The following is an 18,361-nucleotide window of genomic DNA, read 5'->3' as shown; positions in this document are numbered from 1 at the left end:
ATTTTAGGTTATGTTGAACTATGGTCCAGTATCAGCTTTCCAGACTAACCGTATAATTTTATTGTATAATGACAAATAAAGCTTCTTCTTCTCAGATTAGCCAAATGGGCAGGTTTAAAATGAAATCATAACTTTAAAAAAAAGAAGCTTTACTGTTAAAATATCTTATCAAATGAAAAGTACTGCACATTTCATTCTTTGGTCATGGACCTGGACTGTACACTTGTTGTGTGGTGTGTATGGTTTAAGCAGTGCGATGTTGTGTTTGGCTTGTTTTCCCTTTCACCAGTTCCTACGGTTGTCGTGTCCTTGAGAGGGGGTTCAGTAAACCATCCATCAGCTGCTTCCCTGCTGCTCCCATGCAGCCACCTCCTCCCTACCCTGTACGTCAACAGTCAAATTTAGTAGCAGCCCCCCCTCTGTCACCCTTCAAGTGGTTTATACAGCTTTGTACTGTAGTAATTATGTTATCCCCTCTATGGGGTGTGGCTGAGTACAGAAATACAGCTGCTTATTTTCAAACCGGTTTTTATGCAGTCGCTCTTCCTTGACATGTGGATCCTCTTGGGTGTGCACTCCTGTTTCCAGGACTAATGTAAAAAAAAAAACATCTCTAATAACAAGGCAGAGAAGGCCTCAAATGACGGCCCTCTGTGCATGCCTTTTTTTTCCACATCTGTGCCTCGTTTTTACATTTTTGATAGTCAAAGAAAAAGAATCAGACACCTACTCAGGCCTGCAGGACTGTGCAACTGGGCATCAAATATAATGAAAAAAAGCACATAATTGTTTCACAAATATGAAGTACTGCATTTTGTTACCTTGTACTTGTACATGTGTAATGACAATAAAGTTGAACCTAACCTAACCTAAGCAGGCCAAACCTACTCTTAATGTTACTACAATTTAAGATCCATCTTATTAAATCTACATGTTCAAGACACTGAAATGAAACACTACAGTAAAAGTACTGTACTTGAAATCCTGTGTACAAAATAAAGAAAAATAAATAGAAGCTGTAACATCAGAAAAAATTATAATCTACAGAAGAGTAATATTTAGGACTTGTCTCATATGTCTCATTCCTTCATATGATAGGGTTGTCATATATTCTGTATATATTATAATAGCATATTCAGCTGGACTTGTGAGAAAAGCTTGAAGATGTTTCACATCTCATTCAAGAGGCTTCTTCAGTTCTGACTGGCTGGTGGGGCGTTCCAGATACTCAAACGAGTGGGAGGGGTCCATGTCATTAAGTCATAATGAAAGTCCATGTTGATATTTAGTTATTTCGGTTTTACCTTCACCTATAATCTGTCCCCCCCCCCACCCTGGGAGGTTAGTCCAGCAATAAATAGGTCTACTTTGATCTTGCAACCACACAAGATCACACAAAGGTCACAAATTGATAGAACAGCTTAAAATATGTGACAGGAAACAGGAGCAAGAGTGGCGGTTCTATACATTTAATAAACGGCAACAAACCAGAGTCCAACCTACGGCCTGTGCATGAGGATCAATGCCTTCCATACATGAGCCTACTTAAACCACTGCACCCTCTGTGAATAATTAAATTAATCTCGTAGGGCTTAATCCAAATTTGTGTCACTTTCTTGTTGAGAATTTTCCATATATTTTAATTTGCATGTATTTAGGTTCGCCCCACTAGCCAAATCCCACTTTAACTGCTACAAAATTGTAGGGACAATTTTTGGCTAATTCTGGCATATTTACATTTATATGTTCATTAATATGCATTGTCCCTTAAAAAAATAAATAATAATAAATTCTGGATAACAGATGTGAGTATTGGGGGGGGGGGGGCTTGGAGCGTTTTCTGTGAAGCAGCGCCTCCTGCGGGTTGGATGAAGTCAACGCAGAACAGGCTGATCAAGTCACTGCTTTGCTTCCATCTCCTGGGGGACTTGCGGTGTTATTGTTATTGCGCGTCTTGCCAGTGAGGAGGAGGCAATCAGTTCATGCCATTTCACGTTTGCACCTGACGAGCCGCACCGAAACAGTCGGTGCGCGTCTGCGGCAGTGGAGGCGAAACGCGCGCAGCCTGGCTCGATGCGCGCATCGCGGGCTGAACGCAGGAAGAAACGTGGAGGTGTCACAGAAAAATGAGCCGTGAGCAACAGGTTGAGTCGCTTCTAACATTCCTTTGCTTGTGACACAAAAAGACGCTTGTTCCTGGAGGAAGTACGGAAGTCCGCTACAGCTCATGCCATTTCTTTAGTCGGCGGAGATTTTTGGATGCGAGTGAGGCTTTTCTTTTTCTTTTCTTTTTTTTAAATCCGTGAATTTCAGCACCTGCTCACCATGCCCGTTCACAAAAGGCAGGTAAGTGTCCCTGATCGATGGATCTCAATTCAAAGCGCGCATGGACGCCTATGCTTGGATATCATGGAGGCGCTCTTTGCTCAGCTCCTGCTTGCTGTTGTTGTCCGACTGAGTAGCTCCAGGTTACAAGACCCCACCCTGACAGAAGAACGCACACAGGCCTAGTGCTGGTTATTCATGGTTGTGGGTTCAGATGGTCCCACTAGTGTCAGACTGTGTTTCTGTTTACACCTCATGCGTGTCAATGGTGAGAGCAGATACCATGCTCCTCAGTCAGACTCGATTAGCCCTCCTCCAGGGTGAGTCTGACAGCACTCTGGCATTCACTCTGACATTAACTCTGACATTCACCCTGCCACACCCCCCACGTCATAGTTATACAGGATTCTTAAGGACATCATCATCGTCATCCTTTTGTTGATCTTCCTTTTGAATCAGCGGATGGAGGAAGCCAAATTTCCCACGCAGTAAAACATCACTCGTGTTTCTTTCTCCCGTAAAAGGCTCCAATCTGTCCTTTAGTGATGTGAGTTTGTTTCTCCAGAAACATACACACAATGAAAGATTCTTATCGTGTTGATCCACACTCAGCTGGTGTGTGTTCTCTCATCCTGCGGCCATTGGACACATCTATAAACTTCTGCCCACCTTACATCCCCAAAGGAAAGTGCTCCTTCTCCAGTGCCGTGCCCGCTTGACTAACATTATGCATCAATATTTTGTTGCATACAGCCCAGCATTGAGTTACTGGAATTAATGGGAGTGGTGAGAGAGAATGGCAGCGACCCGGCCTTACTTCCTCCAGTGGTAAGAAAGTATTGTTTCTCAGTAATATCACATTTAAATCACGTATTAATATCAATCTATATATCTTGGTTGTAACGCTTTGCCACACAGCACACGCCGCTGCTGTACGACTACGTCCTGGTAGCCAAGACAGTCGGCCACCAGGAGAGAGAGGCTTTCAAGAAGCAAATCGCATACATTGAAGAGTTGAAAAAAAAGAACATTAAAGTCACAGTAAGGGATCAGTCAAAGGTTTTATATTTGCTCCCGCGTGTCGAGAAAGCTGCGGATCACTCGTTTGCCTCAACGTTCTTTGTTGTGTTAGGAAATTATAGACGATCATCTCGTCTTCTATGGGATTCAAGCGCCTAAAGAGATTTTTGAGAAGTACCGGTATCTGCTAAAAGTGTCAGATGCTTGTAACTGGAGCTCGGATCAGTACGTCGTACCACTCAGCACCAGGTACAAACTGTCACCACACCCACAGCAAACTCATGCAATGTTCTTGTGTGTGTGTGTGTGTGAACACTGAGGCCAAATCACAGATGTTGATGCTGGGATGGAATCCCTGCTGTGTGTTTTAAGTTTTCCTGCCTCCTGCTGCACATTTAGCTCAACGGCTGATTCTTCCCTGTTCTGGTTTCAGAATAAGAATCGTCCACTTCATCCTGAATCACACGCCCATCCGTACGGGAGGTGAGGAAGAGCTGCAGCATTTACAATCCGGAATCGACTCCTCAGGTTGACATCTAATCTGCATTGTCACCCTCCTCGTCTTTTGTTATCCACAGAGAGTTTGAGGACTCTCATGAAGATGAAGGTTTTTGAAGCGAGGTTCTGCTTGCATGAGGTAAAAAAAAGAAAATCCTAATGGCAGAAGCCTTTTTTCTTTTCTCCATCAAGATCTACTCCACCATGCAGTGCCGTCATCATAGCTGCCTTGATTCTTGTGCTGTTACAGGACTAAACCATCAATGCGGGCCTTAATAATTTTATGAATAAAGATCCTCCTGCTTTAGATATGACCATCTCCATTTTTCATGGCTCCAAAATTGTTTTGCCGTCTTAATAGCTCCTGAAATAATGACGTGAACGTTGGTAGTGGGTTTTACTGAACGACAGAGGGCTGCCAGAAAAGTAGTTGTTTACACAGACACCGTTTGAGTCATATTATGCCACGAGTCACCGGCTGCTCGGAGCAAGTGGGCATGTGTGTGTGAACATACTGAACATGCTGTATGTGTGCATATGGGTATGGGCTCGTGTTTCACTTACACAATGGCATCCCGTGGCAATTCAACTGTAAATGCACATCGTGCTGTGAGAGCCGTGCGATTACATTTCTGCATTTCTCAGCTTAACCATCTGCCATGGTAACCGTTGTCTAGGACGATCTTCACGGTGGAGATTTCCTTTTGATTTCTGTGCTTCTGCCTTCAGAAAAGGAAGCAGCGAGAGCTGAAGGAGAGCTGGGCACGATGGACGGCCTGTCTCCAAGGGCAACCCATAACTGCTGTCAGGTTGGAGCCGCACACAACAGCCTGTTCGTTCCTACGTTCTTTACAGCTAACGAAGCGCTGGCCATGTCGCCGTACTGGGTAGTGGGTTTCAGTATTAAGGGGACGGCAGCGATCGAACAATGCCCCCCCCCCCCCATGTGTGGGCGAGGCATTGTCTAAAGTCATTATATAAAATAATGAGTGTTTGTTGTGTAATTGTCATTTTAAGTGTCATTATAAATGCTAAAATACGTCCACATTAAAAACATTTTTTTTTACTTTATTAAACATAAAGTGTTTGTACATGTTACTTTATCAATATGAATGTATAGATGTTTTGTACAGTATACAGTATCTACCACATTTAAATATATTAATGGCTCATAGGCAGGACGGTGTGTGTCCATCATGATTTATTATCTCACTGAATATTGATGATGGTTAATATCTGCACGGAACTTTGATAGTTTAAATGTTTATTTTTCTAAAAACATTTTGTACTTTGTTTTTTCCATGGAGACATTATGACATTGAAGGCCAGCCAAAGAGCGCAGATTTTGCGTGGAGCACATCCAATCTTTGTACATGAATTATTCACGTTATGTAAATGCTGCCTTTTGAAATATTGACTTTTCTCGTATTTTTTGGCGTTTTCTGGTTTTGTTTAGCTGACTCTGAAGCTTGGTCATTTTTTTTGGAGCGTGTCTCACAGACGCTACTTTTTATATTGCACATACAGTATGTTAACTAGGATATGTGATTGTAAGATGATGGCTTGGTGCCCTCTCCGCAGCATATATATCCATCTATAACCTCATGATGCATCTGTGATCGTTTTCAGATGATTGATGTCTATTTTTCTACTGCTAATATATTACAACCTGTCTTGTCATGTTCTCCTGTGTGTCTGTTTGATCATGTGTTGTCTCGCATCAGGAACTACTTTGGGGAGAAGGTGGCCTTGTACTACTTGTGGCTGGGCTGGTACACATACCTGCTTATCCCGCCCGCTATCATTGGGGTCATAGTCTTCCTTTATGGCCTCGCCTTCTTCAACAGCTCACCCCTCATGTAAGAGCCTCTACGACTCCGCGGTATCTTAGTCGTATCGGGCGCACGCGCTGTAGTAACAGAAATCTTTGTCGTCTTGTAGAAAGGAGGTGTGTGACTCTGACATCATCATGTGTCCACTTTGTGACAAAAGATGCAAAGTGTGGCATCTGTCTGACACCTGCACTTATGCCAAGGTACATCAGTGCGTTCACGAGAGACTGCTTCGTGCCAAATTGCCAAACATGTGTTTGTTTGTTTGTTTGATTGTTTGATTGATTATTTGTGCAGGTGAGCCAGCTGTTCGATAATAATGGCACGGTGTTTTTTGCCATGTTCATGGCAGTGTGGGGTGAGTTCTATGTCTAAATAATATAATTACCTCTGCCATGGTGGATACTCTCTATTTGTTTTTTTTGCCTGTCTGTCTGTTAGCATTGTTACAGAAAAACTACTGGATGGATCTTGATGAAAAAAAATAAGTTGGTCTAACTTAGATCCCATTTAATTTTGAGAGTGATCCGGTTACTCGTCTGGGTACAAAAAAAAATCCAGAAAAAAAAAAGAAAGAGGAAGGAGGGATGGAGGACAGAAAGTCCCTTCATGAACCAGCATGAAGACAAAACTAAAAAGCACTGTGATTTAGAATTTTCTTCTGATCAGCAAGAGCTGGAACTCAGATGATGCGAGGAGGAGGAGGAGGAGGAGGCGGAGGAGGAGGGATCAGTTGCTGCCAAATGTTTTTTTTTATTTCTTGTATTTTCTTGTATTTTCTTGCCTGGGTTATTGTACCTGCACATCTAAGTTGCTTTGAACAGTGGAGTTTTGTAACTGGTCCTGTGTCTGTTCTGTAGCCGAGCTATATTAGTTCAAAGTAACGTCCAAATAAAGGTTTTGAACACCACATCGGATGTGCACGTTCAATAACTTTCATTGTGCTCATGCTGACTTCATGAACTCTTCAAAATCTTCACAGCAACACTGTTCCTGGCGTTCTGGAAGAGACATCGAGCTTCCTTTGTGTGCGAGTGGAAAGTATCTGATTGGTGCGAGGAGGAGGTACGATCAGATTTATTTATTGTGCTCTTTTTTTTTTTAAGGAAATTACAGTCATAATACATTAGTGATCATTGTGTTGCGCGGCTGTATTTCTTTTTCTATGTTTAACTGCAGGAGGAACTGATCTTGGGGATTGTGAACGATCCCAACTGCGAACCAAGAGAATATAAGCACTCCTACCTGCGCAGCACGCTGGTTCTGATCTGTGTCACAGCCATGGTTGGTGTCACGCGCGTTCACGTGTGCTATCTAAAGGGCGTGTCCATCTTTAGAGTTCAGCAGATTGACATTGCTCAGGTTCACGTTGTTAGACATCTGCAGCAGTAGAGGTTAAAGAACCTTTGTAGCGTGCAGGTGAGTGTTCGTTTGTTTCCACAGATACTGGTGATCATCGGCCTGACGCATGCGCTGGTGGTGTTCAGGGTGATCGCAGCCGTGCTCTTGGCCGAGGGTTCTTGGGAGTTCTTGAGTAACCACTCAAATACTGGTGCAATGATGCTGGGGGCCGTCCTCCACTACTTCATCATCACTGTCATGACAAGGGTGCGCGGCTCTGCAAATGTGCACCTCTGATTCCTGTCAGGCATATTCTGGGTGATATCCTCTGTGACTCTGACCCTGCCGTTCTTTCTGCAGATCAACAGGATAGTAGCCATGAAGCTCTGTGGATTAGGTTTGTGGCTTTGTTATATGATCTTTTATCTTTTTAAAGAGATGCCTTGATATTCCTCTCCGGGCAAAGTTAAATGTCATCTTGGAAGTTGAATTTAAGCTCGTTCTGAAAGCGGGATATTAGTCTTCGATGAGAACATTTGTATATTATCAGAATTTTAGCCATTTGATTGTTTGTTTTTACATTTTTTGAAAAGTGCCATTTGCAATTAACAGAGACAACGTCTTTCTAACTTTTCTTCCTTTGATGACATGCACCTGTGGGATATCATGAGTATTTCATGCATGTGGTTTTATGATGAGTTTCAGCAGGAGAGAGTGATGAAGGAGAAGTTATTAATAGTCCATAACAGGTTTATTGACATGGTGAATGATGATGCAGGACACAAAGCAGTTAAGACGTAGCGATAACAGACAGATAATTGGCAACAGCTTTTGAAAGGTGTGTGCTGTAAGGTAGAAGCCGTGCACTGTGGCCTAAATCCAACGCCTGCGCTCATAAACTCACTCAGGGCTGACTCAGAAATCAGAAAGTGGACTTTACTGTTTCTGACGCAAAGCATGAAGGGAGTATCATATGTGTAACAGACAACATCTTCTGGACTGGGTGACTGGGTGGTGGTGGATGTTGGAACTGGGCCAAGGTATATAGAAACTATATGGAAATGAGGGAAGTTGTAAATGCTCATGAAATCCGGGTCACATTATTTTCTCTGAGGGCAACCTGAAGGAATATGCGTCATAACGGATATCGGTTATATGTTTTAAATGAGCAATTAAGACATATAATTCATATTTAATGAGATTAAGTCAAATTATAGTAAACAAACATTCCTGACTTCTTAATTTTTCTTAATCTCATTAGATCTGTTCAACAACATGCACTTTGCTTTGTCCAGTCGTAATCAGTGACATTAGTGTCGTTAATGTTTCCTCGGTCTGCTTGTGTCCATTGAGAGGCAGAACGCCGGATATCAGGGACGTAAAACTGGCACACCTTCTGAGAAAGCAGCCTCCCTGAGGCTAAAATTAGCATCTAGGAATTTCCTGCTACAGCTCATTGGAGTCTCAGGAAGGCGAGATCACCCAAAAGTTGATGATAAGAATTAGGACTGCACCTGTCAGGAACGCTGACTTTAACATCTTAATATACAATTAGTTAGATGAATATACTTTAAATATGTAAATAGAAGTCATATAAAATGTGTAAGCAACTTTTCTGTGCTGGTTTATTGTGATACTGAGGGAAGATTAATGCAGACGTTTTATTGTGACAAACTGGAAACTGTGTGTGTGTGTGTGTGTGTGTGTTGGGCGTGCGTGTCGGAGAGGACAGAGTGGAGAAAGGAGCAATAATAAATATCTCCCCCCACAAGTTAATGCTGTTCTCTTCTTTCCCTCGAAACCCTTGGTTACGCTGGAGGCAGCGGTGGGATCTCCTCAGTGCAGACACACACACAGTTTCCGGTTTATCACAATAAGACATCTGCATGTACCTTCCCTCAGTATCACAATAAAGCAGCAAAGCGTGTAGTTTGTGAGATTGTGCCATCTACTGACCAAATTAGTGACCTGCATGAACACTAACATATCTTTACCAGAGAAAACAAGGTCGTTCGCTGCCACGGAGAAGAGTTTCACAGTCAAGATGTTCACTTTCCAGTTCTTCACCTATTTTTCCTCCCTCTTCTACGTGGCCTTTTTTCTGGGCAGGTAAGACACCGATGGACTCTAGCGTATCGCTCAATCATTTTAAACTGCAGAACTTTAATATCCAAATAAACAGATACCCACCCTTGCTTATTAGCAGCCGCTGTTCAGATTGGATCAGTATTAACGCTTCTTTGTGAATTGCTGCAGGATAAATGGCCATCCTGGGGGTTATGTCCGTATTGCGGGCAAGTGGAGGCTGGAGGAGGTGAGTAGTAGGGGCTGTGTACCCGGTTTAGACCACACATTAAGTATGTTAATGTTTAAATATCACATCTCGACGCAATTCAAACTATTCCCTGTTCCCTCCGCAGTGCCATCCCAGCGGTTGCCTCACTGACTTGTTCATCCAGATGGCAATCATAATGGTGCTCAAGCAAACCATCAGCAATGTCTTTGAGTTCACTGGCCCGTGAGTTTGAATCCGATCTGGGATTACGAACAGCATGGGTCCCTTTTTTTTTAATTAGCTGGGTCTCTGTCTCTTTTTTTGGCTTCAGCTGGTTCTCCCGGTGGCTGAAGAGAAGAGGGATACAGAAGCTCCGGAGGAAATGTGCCCACTGCTACCTAAAAGACGAACTCGAGTACAAAAATGGCGCCGAGCTGTGCGACAACTGCAAACTTCGAAACTGGGACAGGAATTACCGTCTCACTGACGTTGACTCCTTCAGCTTGTTCAAAGAGTTTTTAGAGATGGGTACGGCACTCCGCTGATTCTGTAACCACAACAACACAAGGCAAGCGACTCACCCTGGACTGGTTTTTTATTTTATTTTAGTGATCCAGTTCAGCTTTACCACCATCTTTGTGGCAGCATTTCCTCTCGCTCCTCTGCTTGCCCTCATTAACAACGTGATTGAGATACGCCTGGATGCTATTAAAATGGTCACCCTGGAGCGCAGATTGGTGCCCAAGAAAACGAACGACATCGGTGAGGGCCGCCGGACGGTCGTCGTGATTCCTACGCTTTTATTTCCCCCCCCATTTGCACCCTCAGTAGAATTCTCCTTCCATATTGTGTCTCCATCTTCAGGCGTGTGGACAGACGTGTTGGAAGTTATCGGCGCCTTGGCTGTCATTGCAAACGGTCTGGTCATCGGCGTGTCGTCAGACTTCGTTCCTCGGCTGGTGTACCATTACCGCTATGGCCCATGTGCAAACGGCACAGCAACAGATATCGAGTGAGATTTCTGCTCGGAAGGGCGTTTTGCTCTCTGTTTGCGTGCAGCTCACTTCCAAATCAATGCTTCTCCTTTTTCCAGCTGCATGGTCGGCTACATCAACAACACTCTTTCCACCGCACGAATGGACGACCAAACCATCCTCAATGAGTTCCTGCCCAGTCAGATGGTCACTGCGAGCGGCTTGAACGTCACGCACTGCAGGTTTGTTCTGCTGTCACCTGATTGGTCACGACTCTGACAAAGATATATATAATTTGAGAAAAAACAAAATGTAACGGATTTACCGTATTCTGGTTTCCTTCACAGCTACAAAGATCATAGGAGCAATGAGGACTACAGTTTAACGCCACAGTTCTGGCTAATATTAGCTGTGCGCTTTGCATTTGTCATCCTGTTTGAGGTAAGCCCCCAGTTTATCCTTGCAAAAAGCTGATCCGTGTGGGTCTTGCCTGTAAAGTTGCTTCAGTCCTTCAAGGAAATATTGCATATAGAGGGGTCAACGAGACTCAAACACACGGCTGACATGGAGCAAAGGGCCGCGAGTGGAATCAAAGTCACTCAGAGAAAGAGAAAAAAGTCCAGTTTTTATTGAAGGTTTTAGAACAATCCACCTGTTTGGCCTTTCCACACCTCTGGGTGTAGCGTAAGAAGGAGTTCCACATCTAATACCAAAGGAATAGGCCTCCCGTAGAGGGACGGGGCCGACACAAACTGGGGGCACATGCAAGCATAAAGCGTTTCAGATGGCAACGCAGTGACTTTGTGCAGGTAGTCTTAACCTAGATTTTCCCAACGCTTTCCTCTCTGCCTGCAGCACGTTGTGGTCGTGTGCAAGTTTGTGGCAGCCTGGTTTGTACCCAGTGCCCCCATTCAAGTCAGGAATGACCGACTCTACGACAAACTCAAGAGACTAAAAGAGGAGCTCAGGTGAGTCTCAGATAACACGCATGAGAAGCTGTTCGCGGCGAGCTCTACACTGAGAAATGAAACATTCCAAAGAAATATTTTAGTTTCCTTTGTATGAAATCTTTAAACCCGGAATGTTTAAAGTTTGTTTATATGTATATATACAAACTGTGTATACGTGCATAATTGAGATTGATGCAACAAATGAATCCTTGTCGTCTGTTCTTGTAGTTCATTTGAAGCGTGACGGCATTCAGACAGGTTATTGGTTCACGTTAACCCCTGAGGGCATGGATCCAGTGCTGCCTTGTGGATGAAAGTGTCCAGAGTGTTGAGTCAACCTTCAAAGCCACCCAGTCGTCTCACTGAGGAGGTCGCATGGAGTCTTTACACTCTTGTTGTTTGCAGTCAGATGTTAAATGGCGCCTCTCTGGATTCTCATGATTGACATGAACTTTGAAGGCCGACTAATCGAGTGTCTCAGTAACTGATTTTACCGATCCCGTCTTTCATGAGATGATTCTATTTTAAGAATGCACCGACAGCTTACTGTTGAATATTGATGTTTGTGAGGTGTATGTAAGTGTTTTCTATTAAAACCTTAAACTTAATTTAAACTGCTTTTGCCTATACAGCACAGCGTGTGTTTGAGTGTTGTGCTAATACTGTAAAAGAAAACAAACACTGACTACATGTTATTACTGCATTACTGTATATCTTCTGTAAATCAGGCACAAGAATGTTTTGCATTAGAATATTTTATATTATTGAATAAAAGGGAGCTTTTGGCCTCTAACAATGTCTTTCAAATATATTTCAATTGTGTGTTAGAGTTGACATTTTGAATTTGTAGAGAAATCTTAATTAGATCATATTTAAAGGAATATTGTTGAAATCTACAAACCCCTTAAATAAGCCACCCATCACACATTTATATATATAAAAAAAGGTTATGACTACATTCATCATAAATAAATGATTTTAAAATGATTGATTACTAAGTCATTGTATACATTTCTATTATTTAGACTTAGCAGTATTTATGTATAATAACTGTATAATGAAAACTAAACATGTATTATTGTAATTATATCGAAACAACATCACCATTTATTTGTTTTCCCCCCATCAATCCTGCGGATATAACTTACTGGAAAGTACGTGAAGTCTCCAGTTTCATCGCTTGTGATGATGCGATGAAGGAAGAAGGTCACGTGACCGCGAGTAGCCAATGGCCAGCGGAGTTTCCGGTCCGTCCACAGGTGCAGTTCATTAACCCGAAGGCTGACGCTTCCGCGGCACCTGCGTGCGTGGATGTGCTGCACTGTAATGCAGTAATAACAGAGTTAGTGATGCAGGTTGAGCAACGAGTTTCACTCGCTTCATTTTCTCAGCTGAAGAAGAAGGAAAAAGGAGACTCCGGCTCATGGCGGTGTTTTTGGTGGCTCTCATATTGATCAGTGTTCATTGGGACAAGACTTTCCTCGCAGCTGGTGAGGATGCTTCAAATAAAACTTTACTCGTTTGCTGATTTTAAAATGTATAGAAAGAGCTGGTTTTTAGATTTGTTGAGAGTTGCATTTCTTATTAGAGGCTATTGTGATTTGTCACAGTCAGGATGATGAAGAATATATTTATTAGATAGAATGTTAGAGTACAAGTACAGTCAAACAGTATTACAGTACAAGTACAGTCAAACATCCTATTGCGGTCTTGTTTCCGTTGAAAGTCCTTTGTACATAAATCATCGACATTTAACAATACAAATAAAACTAATATTAAATTACTCAATTGATGCAAAATAACAATAAATGAAAGGTACAGCATGTGGCCGGTGTGTGTCCGGGGTCACAGTATCTGTCATGCGCTCACAAGATGTTGCCTGGCAACTGGACCCGGACTTCGGACCCAGCTGTATACGCTTAAATAGGCGAAAGAGTTTAAAAGGTAAATAGAAATGAAACATGGGGAAGTTGCAGAGAAACCTGAGAGGGCAGTTGTGCGGGATATTTGTGGGTTTTGGTCACATGAGCGCATGCGCTGAAAATCCTGAAGAACAGGTTTCAACCGTTCAGGTTTTTAATATTTCGATTCTTTGAGATTTATTAATCTGTCTTGACATTTGAACACGGCTCTATTGTATTCCATAGTTCTCAGGCAGACAATAGGAGTCTTTCTTTCTTTCTTTTATTTTTTTCCCAGTCACACCTTTGTTCGGTCTACCAGGGTGAAAGTGTAAACACGCTGTCCTTCACGCGCCATTAGACTCTGACTCGACTAAAGCTGAGCACAGTCTCCTGAAGCCCCACAGAGTATGCAAACGACCTCCACATGTAGTACGCAAAGTATTTCCTGAGAGGAAAAAAAAAAAGCCTCTTCTATTACTATTGCATTGCTGAATGTACCTGATAAGGTTGCCATTCCCTGAGGGGGAAAAATAAGGCTAGTACCGATCAGGTACCGACAGGACAAGGGACAAATGCGATCAGAACTGGGTCTGGGACAGGGAAGGCTGAACTGTAAACTCCTCTTTTCTTTATTTGTAGCTGAAACCTGTGTGGATGTGAGCCCGTTTAAGGAGCAGGTGTTCTACCTGGGGCAACACTCACCGGCCTATAGGCTGGACTGCCCTCTAGAGCCTCCTCAGCTCCTGGACGCCCCCCGCCTTAATATGAACTGGCTGAAGGGCTGTCAGCAGCTCCCGGACCGGGAAGGAAAGGCCTTCCTGGAGTTTGCCAACCTCACCTTGGAAGACCAAGGGAATTACACCTGTGTACTACATCAGGGCAATACCACGGCCTCCTTCACCGTCGGCCTCATAGTTAAAGGTGCGTATAAATATATAAACCCACTCAAGCCTGATGCGTTAACTGCTTCCGCCAGCCAACACACGAAGGCCTCTGTTGTCAGGAGTTCCAGGGAACACGGATAACAGTGGTGTGTCTTCACACAGAGCCCCGGTGCTCCCGAGCACCGGAGTTTAGACCTGACGTGGCTGTGAGCAGACTCTCCAGGAACGTGGGCTCCACTGTGATGCTGAATTGCACTGCTCTCCTCCTCTGGGACCCAGCAGAGGAGCAATGTGACACCACCCTGGAGTGGAGTAAAGACGCCCAGCCCCTCACCAATCACACGCTTTACAAGCAGAATGCATCCTCATGGTGATTTGGAGCTGTTGAAACATCAGCCTTACATTTTATAGTCGCATCAGAAAAGCGTTTGAGAATGGAGGTGAATTTTGCGAGCGACCTTTCAGGTCTCCTGTTGCCGGCCAGCTGGTGGTCAACAGTCTACTGGAGGTCACCCTGAGGGGGCTGGGGGACTTTGGGCTCTACAGTTGCACAGTGAGGAACGCTTCTTCTGACTTCAGCCTACAGAATTCAAGTAAGACAAATATACTTCGCCTGCATAAGCAGAGTTTCCTCTGTGTTGTTCTGCTTCTTTGTTGACGTTATGTAATCTAATTCGATTGTACCCCTAAAAACTAGAAAAGCACTCGGAGAGCGCAGACCTCCGCCAAGCACCTCAGTCCCCTTATATTGTGATTTACATCAAAAATGATTTTCCTACATTTATTTTATCTGTATTTTTAGATTCCTTAAACATGAAACAATGTGGCTTTACATTGATGTCATTATTCACAGCCATCAGGATGTAAACATAACTTTAACACATATAAATCAATATAATGCTTCTCAAATGAATTACCTAAAGGTGCTGAGCTGGAATTAAGAGTCTATTGATTTGGATTCCATGTGTTTTTTTATCACTGCTATCCATTTCAGTTGAAGCACTGGTGGATTATATCAGGCTTATTTCTTGTTAGGTGACCCCAGCCATGCCGGCGCTGTTGTCGGAGCCATCCTCCTCCTCTTCCTCCTGGCTGTCGCTGCCCTGGTGTATTCCAGGTGTCACCTCAACATTAAACTTTGGTACAGGAATTCCTATGGAGACTTTGAGTTCAATGGTGAGACAGCTGTGGAAGTGATATATGTTTGTTATAATCAACGTAGCGTCAACACCTCTGGTACGTTTGCCTTCCCTTCTCTTCAGATGGCAAATTCTTTGATGCCTACATCTCCTACGTGAACAATGATCACGACAGGAAGTTTGTCAACTTTATTCTCAAACCCCACCTGGAGAATATAAAGGCGTACAAAGTGCACCTCAATGACAACGATATCCTTCCTGGCGCAGGTAACATTTATTGAATTAAACTTGTGTAGAAGACATTCCGCTGGTTGTTGACGCAGATTCTGTAGGCTTTAATCTTCGTTTTTCATTCAGATTCGATTCATAATCATTACTTATTATTTTGGGTGCATTTTTCACAACAGTTTGAAGGTCACATGAGGTCATTTCCTCTCATGTGAATTGTGAAACATGTCATGTTCTTCAGTTAAAGGCTGTGTTTTAACAATGAACACAAATGTTGTTTCCAGAACCTTCTGCAGAACTTCTCATGAACATGAGCCGCTCTCGCCGTCTGATCATCTTGCTCTCTTATGCATACCTCGAACAGGACTGGTGCTTCAATAGCTTCAGGTCAGACCCACACAGACAGAGCTAATGTAGAGTAAGGCCTTACTGTTGCACACCACTAGAGGGGAGCGTCTACTGCAGGTTTAGTCAGAAATCTTCTAAATGTGATGTGACATTTACACTGTATATGCTGTTTGTAGCATTTGTTTATATCAGATTTGTACTGAGGGCCCCTCTGGGTTGCAGGCGGTGTCTACGCTAGATCTTATCTCGATGTGCTTTCAGACAGGGCTTTAATCACCTGTTGGAGTTCGCTCAGCGACCCATCATCATCATCCTGTTGGAGGGTCAGTCCAAACGTATGAGGCACCAGATCAAGGAGCTGTTCAGTCAGAACCAGCACGGCCTCACCATACTCACCTGGAAACACAATTCGGTGGTAAATTCCACAACTTCAGTGCTCTTATAACATGATAAAGGAGGCAAATGTGATATAAGAAATATGAAGATAAGCATTTATATTCTCCATAATGAATGGAGAGCAAAAGAAAGGCAGAAAAGTAATTTTTTTTTTTTATATGTCCACATTCCTCATATAGTAGTAGTCAGGGGCTGAGCGATGGCAAAAATCAATTTCTGACGGAGTCTGGTGGAACATCATGGCATGATGTGTTATCTTGTGTGTCCACAGTCTCCTTCCTCCGACTTCTGGAAGGGGTTGGCCTTAGCGATGCCTCGCAGGGCTGTTTTCCAGGGCGAGTCAGCAGGCGACCCTCAGACCATGCTAACAGACGACAAGGACCCCATGCTGACCCTCGAGCCTGACTACCTGGGCTGCCATCCAGACACTGACCCTGCCGGCGATCTGGGTGAGAGCTGGTTCTGGAAAAGTCCTCAAAATTTCATTTTGCATGAAAACTTCCTTTCATCGTCATAAACTCTATAAACACCGACATCTATGAATAATTTGGGTTCTCATTCTTGTGAACGCAATGCCCGAGGAAGGACTTGAAGGAATTTTGGAATCTATAATTAGACTGAGATATGAAATGAATAGATTCACAAAATAGGTTTCCAGACGTAATGCAATAATTAATATGCTAATTAACTGACAGGATAAAATGTTTTTATTTATCTCTGAGAAAATTAAAGAAATATGTATGAAGGCATGACTAACTTGCAAAAATGATTCAGTACATGCAGATGACACAGTTAATGTTAACTGTTAACTCTTGATTTATTTTATTTTCGGTCAATAAGTCAGTTTTGCACATTTATTTCAAATTCTCAACTAAAGTTATCTTAAAATCTAATACTTGTCATCTGCTGAAATGTGCAGGAAAATCAGACCTTGATTCAGCCTGATAGAGGCTCGTTTCTCTTTGTTAACAGACACTTTGCAACTGGATCCTATTGTACTTGACCTAGTTTGAATCTCAGACTCAACTCAGTTAATCTTTAACTACGGCACCAGAATCGTGAAGCTACATTTCTCGATAGCAGGTCAGCATGAGAGGCAGCTGCTGTCGTTAAAAAAAAATCAGGTTGGCATTTGGTCATTTGCGGTGTTTAACAAATCTATATTCCAATTCCAAGCGTGGAGCGGCAGCTTCTGTTGAGGAAAAAAGAAAATTCTTTGGAAGTTTAACCGAGTCTTCCTGTAGGTGTACGATTGAAATGAAACTGACTCAGGGGATATTCTAAATGTACACAAAAACACTGATACAGCTCAAACAGAGCTACATATTGTGCGTTAGCACTAAGACAGGCTTTTTATTTGTTCTCTTCCTGCTGCAGGGCTTCGCCTCCCTGTGTACAAGGCTCTGGCCGGTAGAACTCCAGTCCTGCCTGCTGCTCCCGTCACCACGGCCGATCCGAAACCCTCATACATCGACGTCTCCGACTTGGGATCACGGAACTATGGCTCGCGCCCGGACTTCTACTGCCTTGTTACTAAGGAGGACATGTGATTCACACTCCTGTCTCTTTACAGCGTGTTGTTAAAAGCATGAGCTACCTTTGTGTTCTGATTACCAACGACTTGCTTTTTCTGGTATGTAAAGTATTTGTTGAGAAATTGTACAGGAGTTATCCGTAAAATATGTATCAATCAAGGGAATTAAAACATAACCTGAATAAATAAAGTTGTTTTTTTAACCATGAGGTTGTGTCATTAATCCCCAGCAGATGGCAGATTAATGTCAGAAAAGATGAAGTCATTCTGCAGTTAGTGTCATCTCACAGCCGACATTGGGTGGTGAATAATGGTGTATATATATAGACTGCATCTGAAAGTCACATTTGGATCAAGAAAACTGGTGCCTGTTTGCACACAAAACAAAACAAAGACTATCATAAATGAAAAAGGCGTAGTTCTTTTTTCTACCCAGATTAGTAATTTATAAGCGATCGAACCTGACTGATAACATGGCAATCCCACATGACAAAACAGTCAGATAAACACCTGCGTATTTCGCCCTGTATTATGATCTCTGTACTCGTGGAGCAACAGTTACCTGCAATGAAATAAGGTCCTAAAGAAGGGCGCAGCAGGGAGCGTTCAGCGTTGTTCCTGTCTGAGCAGGAGCAAATATGTAACAGGGTGTGGTCCGACATTTTGTCGTGTTAGAGTGTGCCTCTTACAACCATATTAGATAACAGCGATCA

At 43.0% G+C, this 18,361-nt stretch overlaps 2 protein-coding genes across 2 annotated transcripts; both read left to right on the top strand.

Moving 5' to 3' along the window:
* Positions 1–2,325: 2,325 nt before the first annotated feature.
* Positions 2,326–11,989, top strand: LOC137894011 (anoctamin-9). The gene is made up of 24 exons (XM_068739469.1): positions 2,326–2,346; positions 3,079–3,153; positions 3,244–3,366; positions 3,458–3,594; positions 3,779–3,828; positions 3,924–3,982; positions 4,573–4,652; positions 5,568–5,702; positions 5,785–5,878; positions 5,973–6,033; positions 6,658–6,740; positions 6,855–6,959; positions 7,119–7,283; positions 7,377–7,413; positions 9,014–9,125; positions 9,273–9,330; positions 9,437–9,534; positions 9,623–9,819; positions 9,901–10,053; positions 10,156–10,303; positions 10,385–10,507; positions 10,613–10,706; positions 11,121–11,233; positions 11,444–11,989. The coding sequence occupies exons 1-24, from the start codon at positions 2,326–2,328 to the stop codon at positions 11,457–11,459; spliced, it is 2,337 nt and encodes a 778-aa protein (XP_068595570.1). The 3' UTR covers positions 11,460–11,989.
* A 625-nt stretch (positions 11,990–12,614) lies between these two features.
* On the top strand, positions 12,615–17,856 carry sigirr (single immunoglobulin and toll-interleukin 1 receptor (TIR) domain). Its single transcript, XM_068739474.1, has 10 exons — positions 12,615–12,705; positions 13,759–14,040; positions 14,166–14,373; positions 14,469–14,596; positions 15,039–15,179; positions 15,266–15,409; positions 15,655–15,757; positions 15,980–16,133; positions 16,386–16,563; positions 17,492–17,856. Exons 1-10 carry the CDS (start codon positions 12,639–12,641, stop codon positions 17,662–17,664), a joined length of 1,578 nt encoding a protein of 525 aa, XP_068595575.1. The 5' UTR covers positions 12,615–12,638; the 3' UTR covers positions 17,665–17,856.
* The last annotated feature ends 505 nt before the right edge of the window (positions 17,857–18,361 follow it).

The sequence above is a fragment of the Brachionichthys hirsutus genome, chromosome 5, assembly GCF_040956055.1.
Source record: "Brachionichthys hirsutus isolate HB-005 chromosome 5, CSIRO-AGI_Bhir_v1, whole genome shotgun sequence".
Classification (NCBI taxonomy): Eukaryota; Metazoa; Chordata; class Actinopteri; order Lophiiformes; family Brachionichthyidae; genus Brachionichthys; species Brachionichthys hirsutus.
The sequence above is the reverse complement of the archived record's forward strand: the minus strand, read 5'-3'. Positions and strand labels throughout refer to the sequence as shown.

Bases quoted from the DNA above. Each gene is read 5' to 3' on its own strand.
- LOC137894011 (XM_068739469.1), top strand. From the start codon at position 2,326: ATGCCCGTTCACAAAAGGCAG. The intron at 7,284-7,376 runs GTGCGCGGCTCT...TTCTTTCTGCAG, and splicing joins TCATCACTGTCATGACAAGG to ATCAACAGGATAGTAGCCAT. The intron at 10,304-10,384 runs GTGAGATTTCTG...TCCTTTTTCCAG, and splicing joins GGCACAGCAACAGATATCGA to CTGCATGGTCGGCTACATCA.
- sigirr (XM_068739474.1), top strand. From the start codon at position 12,639: ATGGCGGTGTTTTTGGTGGCTCTCATATTGATCAGTGTTCATTGGGAC. The intron at 15,180-15,265 runs GTGAGACAGCTG...CCTTCTCTTCAG, and splicing joins TGGAGACTTTGAGTTCAATG to ATGGCAAATTCTTTGATGCC. The intron at 16,564-17,491 runs GTGAGAGCTGGT...TTCCTGCTGCAG, and splicing joins TGACCCTGCCGGCGATCTGG to GGCTTCGCCTCCCTGTGTAC.